General features: G+C 35.6%; 1 protein-coding gene across 1 annotated transcript in view; it reads left to right on the top strand.

Moving 5' to 3' along the window:
* The window catches only part of LOC144446233 (1-phosphatidylinositol 4,5-bisphosphate phosphodiesterase epsilon-1-like), a 57,389-nt gene that overhangs the window by 11,750 nt on the left and 32,613 nt on the right, over positions 1-13,026 (top strand). Inside the window, exon 2 of the mRNA XM_078135985.1 lies at positions 1,139-1,840. Coding sequence (XP_077992111.1) covers positions 1,139-1,840 — 702 coding nt within the window. The remainder of the gene's footprint in view (positions 1-1,138; positions 1,841-13,026) is intronic.

Genomic DNA, 13,026 nt, shown 5'->3' with positions numbered 1-13,026 from the left:
TTGTAAACCTATCAAAGTTATGCAGTATTAAAATGTGGACATAAAATATTGTTATCCCAAACAGTAAGAGAAATGTGTTTTCTGAAGTAAACATTTTACGTAAATAAAAGAAATGGGAAAGCTTTCTTGTGTTTATTTTAAGTTCAATTTTCCTTCCTTCAAAACTGTCCTTTCGCAAGATTTCAGAATGTGATTATAGCAATTTTCAGTGATTATTGTCTTATGCCTTGGAAATTATGAAATGTCAGACCCTAAGAATTGCTTTGCTACAAAGTGATTAGGAAAAGGGTAATTTAAAACTATATTATACTTTAAGTGTATAAACCTGAAATTTGCAATAACAACAAAAGATTTGCCCTTGTACATAATACAATGTGCTCTTATGGTAGCTGTCACGTCAAAACAAACAGTCTCTGTCCCACACATGGTGTTGAAGCATAAAGAATTGTATCCTTAGTGTTTTAAGGCTGTATGGTTTGTACATAGAAAGTAATAAAAGTTGACAAGTCAACTAGTTATTGCTGTATAAGTAATGGTACACCGGAAGACATTGTTCTGACTGAAATGAAGACAGGGTGCCAAAGGTGAGAGCTGAAGGTGATGACCCACTTGCCCATGGACACTCCCATACACAACAATAATGTGACTCGGGACTGTCCATTCATTGCTACAAACTACTCAACTGTAGCATCTACGGACAGCACCTCATGGCTTGTAATTACTCCATCTGTCCAGCTCTGCTATTGGGTCGTCTGACCAGTGTCCTATTAGGGTATCTTGTATGTTGTTGTTGTTGATAAGTTTGGGACAGTCTGACTTGGTGTTGTTATCTGTACTAATCCCAGTCATGGTCAGTATAAGGGCTCTGCTCACATACCAGCCTTGAGATAACTCAAGTGCTTCTATTATCTAGTTAGACATGGAATGCAAGTGGATTTCTGATCACTTTCTTCAATTGTTTAATCAGTCTAGCATGAAAAGCATACAAGAAGTTGTTGTTTTTGTAGAGCAATGTCACTGTATGCCGACTTTTAACATGCTGGCATCATAGCACATGAAATGGTGTTTTAAGAACAGGACTTTGATCGTACCGTTCACTTGTGTTGATACTCACCTTGAAATGTCATATTTGTTTCAGTTACAGCAATTGATTGTCAGTGGGGAGCTACCATGTCCTCAGGAGGACTCTATCAACTTAGCAGGACTGCAGTTGAACATCGAGGAACTATGGCACTCAAATTCAAAGTCAGATGAAGAAACATACACAGAGGCAGAAGACATCCAAAATAAAGAGACCATGATAGGAAAAGGGAGAGCTAGGCACTCATTACCAACTGAGCTAGGATTAATTGATGTACAATCAAGTGAAAGGAACAGTAAGCTGAAACAGAAAAATGGAGATGGTGCACGGGAAGTATTGGAAGTTAGTCCAGCTAAACGCCATAAACAGAAAAGGGGACCATATAATTTTCCTTGGCATAACACCCATCAGGACACCAAAGGAGATGAACTGCTGTCGTATAGCAGATACCTTGGATGGGAAAGTAGTCGAGAAAAAGCCAAAGCAGAAAGAGAAAGTGTCAAAGCTAAGAGTGCTGCTTTAACGAAAGATAAGCTACAGGGATATCTACCACCTGGCTATATGGAAATTAAAAATATTGCCAAGTTAGTGAAAACACAGTATCATAAGTACGGAGAGTTATTTGGAGTGGAAGCAGATCAAGTGAATGCTGAAAGACGAGCCAAACAGTTATACATACGTATGTGTATGGATTTACCTGGCTATAGCTGTAAAGTCTACTATGTCAAAGAATTGCTAGGACCCAAGTTTGCCAAAATGGTAAGTTGAATTTAACGTGTTCGTATTTTGATAAGTAAAACAGAACTATATATTGATGTGCCCAGCCACACATATTAAATTGACTTTCTTTCTGTCACTGCCCCATTAAAGTAAAAAAAATTGCCCATATTTAATATTGTCATATTTTGAGAAAATTAAGGAGAACTTACACTTATGTGTCCTGAGTCATGTAAATTGAATTAGCTTTGTTTCCATGACAACCCTTCATTTTTTGATCATATATTGCCAGTATTTTTAACTTTTCAAATGTCCTAAAATGTAATACTTTATTTACACAAGACATTGTGTGGTCAAGCCTGCATACTTTAATGCTACCTACACCCAAATACACTCTTTAAATAGTGATATCATTTTTCCAACATTTATATATAGAAATCCTAACATAATTAGTTTGTAATAGCTAAGACATTCCAGAAATCACAGATCAGTTCAAACATATTACTGTATACTAAATCTTAGTGATTTTAAGGTTGTTTTTTTTTAATTTTTTTTTTTTTAACAATTACTAATTATCAATAGGTGTATTTTAATGCACATTTTTAAGCATGTTGTTCTAAGATGACTACTAATTTGAGATCTCTGAATGTAGGTAGGCAGCTTACCAATTAGTGTTGCATTGTAATGCACACCTACTCACCTTGGAAACTGTCTTGATTTCATATTGGAGAGGAATTTAAATTGACATATTATTGACAACAGATTGTAGGTTGTGATAGTTAACAGAAATGCACATGACATTTATATTTAATACATTTTGATTGAGGGTTTATACTAGTGTGTATTCTGGAAAACTGAAATAGTTCTACAATTAGTATTTTCTTCTACTATTTTCTAAATTTATTTTCTGGATATATATATATAATTATATAGTTCTTCCCTACTGTCCCATGGTAAAATAATGTGACAGTGTACATTCAACCAGATGTACCTGTATGTTAGCATAAACACAGGATAAAAAGATTTTATTGTGTGTACATGTGAAGTCTTTTTGTGGTCTGTATGTTTATGACTGCAACCATTGTATAAAACTTGCAAGGCTTAATTTATCTATAATTTTCCTATCAGACTTTTTATATACTTCAAGTGAGAATAAAAAGTTGTTATTTGTAACAAGAATGTGTCAAAATAACATTTGATATATTGTATAATATTTTACAGTTTACTGCTGTAAAAATATCAGGGTTTGATTTTTTCCACTGCCATTTTAGTCTAGAGATAGCTTGGTTGGCACTCTCTCTTTGTAAACAGCACATGAAAAGGACTATCTTAAAATGGAGTATATATATTAAGTTCCAGAATAGTGTAGAAAGTTTCAGCCAGACTTAGAGAATATTAAAATACCAATCTGGATAATTCTGTTATAATTACAATTTCAGTATTTAGAAAAAATTCTTTGAAACATCAATAATTCAGGGCAGGTGTTTTGTTATTTTAGTGTGTGGAATGTGAATGTCCATTGTAGTCATAAATAATGCATGATTGTTGATAACCTTTGACACAGCCATAAACACATCTGAATGACTTGATTTCAAAGCATTTTAGAGGTTAATACCCTTTATCAAGGCTTACTTTGATTTGTTGCTTCATCTATTTGTCACACTAGTTGCAGAATTGCAGTGTAAGTGCTGGCAATTAAACCAAGACATTGGTCTATAAAAACATAATTTATATTCATGCAAGCATGCGTACTCATCCTTGTTTCTCAAGCCATCAACAAAAGAATTTAGCATGAATTGTGTGAAAAAATGCCAAGGAATATATATCACAATGATTTTTCAAATGATATACATGTTAGTCTACAGGCATAGTACTGAACACAATATTCTATGTGTAAAATTGTCCAGACTTTCCAGTAGATTTACTGCAAAGGACTTGATTAGTTGTAGGTCGAATTGTATAAAGTTATTCCTCTTGTGTGGAAGGATAGAACATGGAAGTATCACCCACAGATAGAACAGCATTTTGATTGTGATTACCACATAGTGCAGGGGAGTGGCTTGTTGTGCATGCTACGTCATTTAGTAGTCCCAGGAACAAAAGTACAAAGTTTGATAAACATTGTGTAAATAGGGCTAAATAAAATACTGGGGAGAAGAAAGCATTAGAATTTTCTAGCTATGGATGAGATCTATCAGTTTCAATGGTAAGGTTACATGTAAATAAACATCTGTAATTAGATCTATGGTGATTGTAGACCGCATGAATAACACATCCATAGATTTAACCATATGTATACATATCTACAAAATTCTAATAATGTAAAATTTAATGTATACACTCATGCCAGACTAGACTTTTCGACTTGTGTCAACACCCCAGATATCTTCTTTTGCGAAATATAGACAGAGCAGAAATAGGGAGATAATAATTAAAACACATGTAGGCAATAAAAACAACCCTAACTGTTTTAAATGAGTGGTAATGATGGTAATGATGTGGTACATACCAGTCAATTAGTACAAACTATAGGTAGTCTGGCAATGTAAACATAGGTTGGTGTAATCAACACTGTCCATTTCAGATGACCACTGACAACATATTAGATAACTTACTATGTATAATTGGTAAACTCATCAACTTTTAATTACCTAGGATAAAAGTATAGTAATTTATATGGTTGTAAGGAGTCATAAATAACTTGAAAACTGATACTGCAGCAGACTTTGTCAAAGTAGACAATTTGATAGCAGGATACTTTGCCACCAAACTGGGATGGTGGTAGAGGGGGGTGGGGGGTGGGGTGGGGTGGGGTGATGGTGATGGTGGAAGGGGGAGGGGCTGGATGTTAACCAATTAACTGATGTCCAATCACAATTTGTTTTGGAATGTTTTACGGTAAAATTATTCAGAATCTTTTAAGTTGTTTGTAACCATTAGCACAAGGTCATTTCATACTATATTCATAATAGGATTAAAACAGAATTTATCTCATTGGTATACTTAATTTGAATTGAGTTTGAGTTTGGGGAGGAATGGGCAGGGATGTGTATGCATTTATTAGTATTAGCCGGTAGTATGGTAGTTGTTTGCTGTTATATGAAAAGGAACACTTGCTATATTCAGATGTTCAACAAGTGATTTGCACCAATACAGTACATACATTGTGTGTGTATGGAATCTAGTTGATGGATACACAGTCTAGTGATAATGCCATGTAATTTATAGGTGAGACGTGTTTTTTTGCCCTGTTGTATTGTTGTTATAGGGTGAATCACATACCAGACTATACATATATTGTGTAGTTCAAAATTTCAATAAAACTAAAAGTAAAAGCTGGCGTAGCATAACCACAACAGTTAGTTTCCTAGGTTAATCTAATGCAGCATACATGTTTAGCCTGTTAGTTTTCACTGAGGACTTATAACTCAAAGACTTGGCTGATTGACTATACTGGCTTAGATCCAGTCGGGGCTATTGAGGACAGATACTGAATTTTATATCAACAGGTATATATATAGATATACATGTATGTGTTGGCAGCTCAGTTTATAATTATGATACCATAGCTTAAAGTGACACAAACTGAGTTTATAAGCGTTTTACTCAAGTAAAAATACTTTCAAATAAAACCCAAATTCCAGGCTTGATGATGTTGTTCACTGAACCGGTATAGTCGGCAGTCACCAGAGGTTTTCCCATAAACCCAACCAAGGTGTTAATTTATCACCCAAATCATATTTAAGTTGACAGCAGTATTCAGTACAAACTAAAGACAGGAGTATCAAAGTCTGACTGGACTTTAAGTCCTGAAACATAAAACTTAAACAATTGTAAAGTTGAAGGTATTTTCAGTTACCCAGTGGTAATCTGATTAAAAAGACAGTGTATGTTGAGTACTTGTAGGGCTTTATTCATCACCACATGATACTTGAAACCCAGACATATGCTTTCTTTTCAGAATTCTCCATTAGATGCCTTTATGATACTTAGAGTACATGTTAAAGGCTCTGTTTGGATTAGAATTAAAATCTAATAAGTGTGAAAGGTAATTGATTGGCATAGTTGCTGAAAAACTTCCAGTCCAGAGCAAAAGAAATTGATCCCATGTAAGCCTTATTATTAGAGATAAAACAAATGTGACGTCGGACCTGGGATTGAAACATTGCCCTTTAACTGAGAATTTAACATATCTGTATTGAACACAAAATATGTTATTCAAGCCTGTACTATATGTATATGTGTAGCGTGATCATAATCAATACAAACCAGTATACTTTATACTTTAATAATCCCAATCCAGCCACTGCCAAACTTTTATATGACCTTGACCTGAAGAGGGTTAAAGGGGCACGAACTGGGTGAAAGTGTTTATGCATAACACCTTGATTAAAGTTATCATTCTGAAAATGTTAATGTCATGATTGCATTAAGATTGACATTGTTGTTTTGGACTGTTGGCACAATTGCTGGGATGATCAGGATATTGATTTCCTTGACACTTAAGTATAAATATACAAATGTATCTACTAAAAGTTTATGAGTGAATCGTTTATGTTTTTAGCCTAAATATCTGAGGTTCCACCAATAGCAAGTGATGATTCAGTCTGCTTGAAATTCAAATACTAGCTGTACAACAACTATTGTAAAATGTACAGAAAAAGTATAACTCCTCAAAAATATACTATCTCAGCTTTTGTCCCTTAAATTTAAAGAAATAGAACTCCAGCTAGGTCATTTGGATTGCTTTAAATAACATGTACTCTACCCTGGTTTATACGTTCACTTTACCCTGGTTTATACGTTCACTCTACCCTGGTTTATACGTTCACCATACCCTGGTTTTTACATTCACCCTACCCTGGTTTATACGTTCACTCTACCCTGGTTTATACGTTCACTCTACCTGGTTTATACGTTCACCCTACCCTGGTTTATACATTCACCCTACCCTGGTTTATACGTTCACTCTACCCTGGTTTATACGTTCACCCTACCCTGGTTTATACGTTCACCCTACCCTGGTTTATACGTTCACTTTACCCTGGTTTATACATTCACCCTACCCTGGTTTATACGTTCACCCTACCCTGGTTTATACGTTCACTCTACCCGGGTTTGTACGTTCACTCTACCCTGGTTTATACATTCACTCTACCCTGGTTTATACGTTCACTCTACCCTGGTTTATACGTTCACTCTACCCTGGTTTATACGTTCACCCTACCCTGGTTTATACGTTCACCCTACCCTGGTTTATACGTTCACTCTACCCTGGTTTATACGTTCACTCTACCCTGGTTTATACATTCACTCTACCCTGGTTTATACGTTCACTCTACCCTCGTTTATAAGTTCACTCTACCCTGGTTTATACGTTCACTCTACCCTGGTTTATACGTTCACTCTACCCTGGTTTATACGTTCACTCTACCCTGGTTTATACATTCACTCTACCCTGGTTTATACGTTCACTCTACCCTCGTTTATAAGTTCACTCTACCCTGGTTTATACGTTCACTCTACCCTGGTTTATACGTTCACTCTACCCTGGTTTATACGTTCACTCTACCCTGGTTTATACGTTCACCCTACCCTGGTTTATACGTTCACCCTACCCTGGTTTATACGTTCACTCTACCCGGGTTTGTACGTTCACTCTACCCTGGTTTATACATTCACTCTACCCTGGTTTATACGTTCACTCTACCCTGGTTTATACGTTCACTCTACCCTGATTTATACGTTCACCCTACCCTGGTTTATACGTTCACCCTACCCTGGTTTATACGTTCACTCTACCCTGGTTTATACGTTCACTCTACCCTGGTTTATACATTCACTCTACCCTGGTTTATACGTTCACTCTACCCTCGTTTATAAGTTCACTCTACCCTGGTTTATACGTTCACTCTACCCTGGTTTATACGTTCACTCTACCCTGGTTTATACGTTCACTCTACCCTGGTTTATACGTTCACCCTACCCTGGTTTATACGTTCACCCTACCCTGGTTTATACGTTCACTCTACCCGGGTTTGTACGTTCACTCTACCCTGGTTTATACATTCACCCTACTCTGGTTTATACATTCACCCTACCCTGGTTTATACATTCACCCTACCCTGGTTAGGTACAGTAGCTACCATTGTACTAGTAAGAATGAGAAGTACAAGATCTTCTAATATGCCCTCTGAAAACCCAATGGTGTCATGCCCACCAACAAACATTGAATTATGTACTATTGTATAAATATTTGAATTAAAGGAACTTTGTATTTTGTTGAAAGTTCTGACTCTAGAAAAGAGTGGGTGTAATGTAATATGATATTTGGAAATAGTACACATACATAAATCCATATCAAGAAAAGATACAGGAAATCATTGATACAATATCTGGTATAAGTACGTATACTATGAAAGGTTTAAAACAGGGTAAGTGTGTCTATGTACTGTACATAGATTTATGAAGCCACCATGCCTGTCAGTGTATGCTCAGTCTATGAAACTGGAATATGATGCACAGGCTGTTGTTATTAATTTTGAACTGGGATAATAAGCAGTCGTTCTTATTTTAAACTGGGATTATTACACAGTCATTCTTAGTTTTAAACTGGGATAATAGACAGTCGTTCTTACTTTTGAACTGGGAATAATTGCAAACAGTTATTCTTACTTTTGAACTAAGAATAATACACATTCATTCTTAGTTTTAAACTGGGAATAATATTTGTGAGCTGAATATATGTGATGGTACAGTTAACACTAAATTTGAAACAATTCCATTGTATCCATGTTGTTATAGCAATAAAGTAATCAAGAGGGGACGTGTCATGTACAAAGACTTGTTTCCATCCATGTACATATCTTCATACTGATACAGTGACAGAAAACAAAAGTGAATTGAAAGAAAATGGACACAAAACTTACCCCGCCCAACCCACCACCACCTGCACCTAACTCATACAATTGTATAAAATGTATAATGTTGAAAACCTAAGAGAGATGGATAGTATATCTACATTAAAGTGGACAAGAAAAGGTACTTTGACATTGATAAAGTTTGAAATGTTTATTAAATAAAGTGGATAAATGTATTTTCCCCTAGGCCAGCTCAAGTATGCTTTGTGTGTATGTTTGTGATATGTATTGCGGTACACACACACACACACCAGCCAGGATCAGAACTTAAGTCACGTTCAGAGGGCAGATGTGAAAACGGGTCTTGAACCATAGATAGCTCTAGAGCAATTGAGATATAATCAGGCTTAAAGGCCTCAAGTGGAACGTAGCCGATGTCAGATGGCTAAGTGGCGACAACATGCATTTTAGCAATGTCAGGAAATACAAAACTGTTGTAATGATGATAGATGTTGTTAGTTTGTTCCATAGTACTTCCATTATACTTGAATAGTGAGTATCCCAAAGAGAGTTCTGAACACACGTTTAGATACTTTCATGTGTATTTAGTAGATGGAGGAATTTTAAGAACTTTTCTTTCACTTCTAGTATAGATGGAAATACTGTGATTTATAAAGATAAATAGGTTGTGGTATGTGAACTATTTGTACTTCTAGTTATGTTTAACTTTTAATGTCACCATGGCTGTCTTCATACTGTGAGTTGCAGAAACCAAAAGCTATTAAATATGAGAAGAAATTACTGTATCAATGCTGGAAAATATTTCTGTTATTTACAAGGATAAGTACTGGTGATCGTTGTAACAAGCAACGGAAAGTTCTGATTCACAACAATTGTGAAACACATAAAAGTAAAGGTGTGAAACATGTTAAAAGAAGACTCGACCAGAAATCTCAAAAGTATTGTGTATTGAGGTTGACATGATAATTTGTACTTGACAAATATGTCTGAAGTGCAGAAAATGAAGTTAACAAATCAGAACGACCTGAAATCCCCTCCCATCGAAACATATGAATTTCTGCATGTTTATTAGCTTATGCAGAAGTCTGATAATGTCTTGTAAACTACTTAAAATAGACAGACCTCAAATTAGACCCTATAGTTGTTAAACTGCATTTAACATAAACAATCAATAGTTTGTACCAGTAGTGGGCTGGAATGCTGTGTGGTAACTATACAAACCTTGAAAGAGAGCGATAGCTATTAAATGGTGTGTTGAGTAGTATACATGTACCTGTGTACAGTTTGATAAACTTCATGTTCAATGGCTGTCAACAGCTTTATTGTATGGGTCACTGCCATTGCCATGCAGGCATGGTTCCTATGCATTTGAGGTATTTGAACACTATATAAGCATGCATTACTATGGTCAAAATCTTTCATCAACCATATCTGCTGAACCTCTGCATATGGTTCCATAATGACGTTGCATATATAGCTCAACACTTCGGGCTGTGGCAATGCTCTAATAGCCCAGATACTTGACTGTCTGGCTTAAAGAGGAATGCCACTCCAGGAAATAAATGTATTTTCACAAACTTTGGGTTCTGGAGAGTTATTTCATGGTTCCACATACCTATATGCATTACTTGTGATTTCAGAGAAACATCAAGTTGAAGTTATCCCCCATATTGAGGGATCTTTGCTGTGGACCACACTGCCTCATGGGAGTCAGCAGAACTGTTTATGCAATGGTTGAACAATGAATATTTATGACCCATATGAGCCTATTACCTTCAGTGGAAACATGAATATTGATTGTTCAACCATTGCATACACATTTGTACTGTCTCCCATGAGGCAATTTGGCCAACAGCAAAGATCCCTAAATGGGCCTGTTAAATTCAACTTTCACTGAAGTTGCACATGATGTAGGTGATGTAAAACCATGTCAATACGCTTCAGAACCAAAAGTTCATGAAAAGGTCTTTATTTCCTGGAGTGGGGTTTCCCAGGCTTTAACAATGTTGTTCACAAGAAGATGAGCCAGTATACATGTAACAAGTTAGATAGCTACGTCTCTGGACTATATGTTCTGTAGTCATTAAAGATTGAGATAAAATGAATACATCTGGTTGAAAAGACAGTAAAATTCTTACGGTATTCCTGCATGTACATGCTTGGAATCCTTGCCAAATTTCCAAATGAAAGTCAACATTCCCAGCAGAAAACTCAGACACTTAACAATCAATTTTAATACCCTCAATATCACTGATTTTACTGTGTTCTGTTTTATTCCCATGATTTGTACTCGCTAAGTACACATTGACAACCATATGTATAAAAATACACTGATATTGTTCCTGGGAGAGTCTGGTAGGGGTGTGTGGCCAGTGCTAGAAACCCCAGGCTCAATTTTAGACCCACTTTGACCAAAAACCAATACCCCATTTTAGATCACTACAGATAAAAGTTTGACCTAAATACTGTTATGATTTTCCTTAGGAGGCAACATTTTGGGGCAGTTATGATTTGGTAAAGCACCCAGCAAAACCGAAAATAATGCAAAGTGGACCCCATTGTTGACTCTTCAGCTCGAAAAAACCCAAGACCCCCATTTTAGACCAAAGGGTTAGAAAACACACCCCAAAGGATGTCACATATACGTATACTCAAATAAGGGGAGTAGCCCCCCCCCCCCCATATATTGGTTCATGTCCTTGTCTAACCCTGCACACTTCAAGTGCCTGTAATCAGACCAATATTTGTGAGATGGATTACTTTGATGTAAAAACAATGAAATTTCATAGTCTTGTTAAATTTTATGAGATATAGAATATCTTCATGTGTCTAGAGCTGAATGGAGTTTATTGAACCCTTGAACATCAGCATTTATTTATAACTATGTATTCAGAAATCCTGTGTGCCAAAGAAATAAAGATCATAAACTTTGACTGTTACTTTGTTCAGTAATCCAAACCCGTTGTCAGTTAAAATCAAGAAAAACAGTCAGGGATCAAATGAAATAGAGGTCAAAATGATGTCAAAATTAAGCCATAATTCAGTATGGCCACAAAATACCATATTTTATTATGTTAACTCTATTGGAAAATAAAAATGTTGATTTCCATGGAAACATAACTGAACTCTCAAATTACTATTTCAAAAGGACCAAGAACATGCTTTCATCGGACAAAGTTTGGGGAGATTTTAGGAGCTGTGATTTTAGAGTCCCAATTAGACACATTCTAACCTTTAATGGCTTAAAGAAGGTGGTTTGTTTGGGGAGATTCCTAAGACACATTCTAACCTTTACAGAAGGTGGCATGTATTGTTTATTGTCATATCATTTATTATTTGTTAATCACTCAGTTGTCTGAAACCTCAAATAATATATCATAATATGATAGCTGTTTATACAATATCATATTCAATAATTACAAAAACACATTGAAACATCTATTTCTCATTCAAATGCATACCCATATATAGTACTGTTATTGTCAAAATTTCACCAACGTTGACATTACTTTAATGTCAAGAATGAGAACTATTAGAGTTCAGCAGTCAGGGAACTTAAAATTTCTGTGTGCTTTTGAATTGTCGAGAATGAAAACTTTAAGAATGCAGCAGTCATTGAACTTTCTGTGTACTTTTGAATTGTCAAGAATGAAAACTTTGAATGTTATCTACTTGATACAGAAGTAAAAGACCATATGCTGTAGTTATGTATACATGTTAAAAAGACTGAAGTGACCAGAACAAACATATCAACTTTGTTTCCTCTATATTTGAGGTTAATGCCCTTGTGTGTATATTTTATGTACAGTATAGAGATAACTTTAAGTGGTTCCATATAACAGCAAATCTCTTTCTTTAATTACTATGCTTGCATGTATTCATAGTGTTTCCCATAAAGTAAAAGTGATATGAACTACAGTAGCAATACAGCTGGTTATTCAGCCCATTGGAGGTAGAATGGTCCTCCTACCTCCTTGGTGAGCCATATCTTTCTGGCTACATGTACCTGTTGAGAGATTTAAAACCAATTTTTATGATTCCACAACAGGCAAATTGCCTTGGTATACAATAATGTTGCTATGCATCTATGTATGCTAAATCAATCAAGAACATAAAGTAGATATGTTGAAGAGTGTGAAAGTATGATATTACCAAGATTTGATTGAATAAACATGTCATTTGGTGTTTTGTTTTGTCAGTTGTTTCATGTAGCAGAGATACAAATAATTCTCCACAGATTTTTTTCATGCCATCCATAGTGATTCTTTAGCACCTAGATAGTCTAAAACTGTACGTGTTGTCTCGTCTATGATCTCTCTCTCTCTCTCTCTCTCTCTCTCACTCTCT

The sequence above is a fragment of the Glandiceps talaboti genome, chromosome 15 (assembly GCF_964340395.1).
Source record: "Glandiceps talaboti chromosome 15, keGlaTala1.1, whole genome shotgun sequence".
NCBI lineage: Eukaryota > Metazoa > Hemichordata > Enteropneusta > Spengelidae > Glandiceps > Glandiceps talaboti.
The sequence above is the reverse complement of the archived record's forward strand: the minus strand, read 5'-3'. Positions and strand labels throughout refer to the sequence as shown.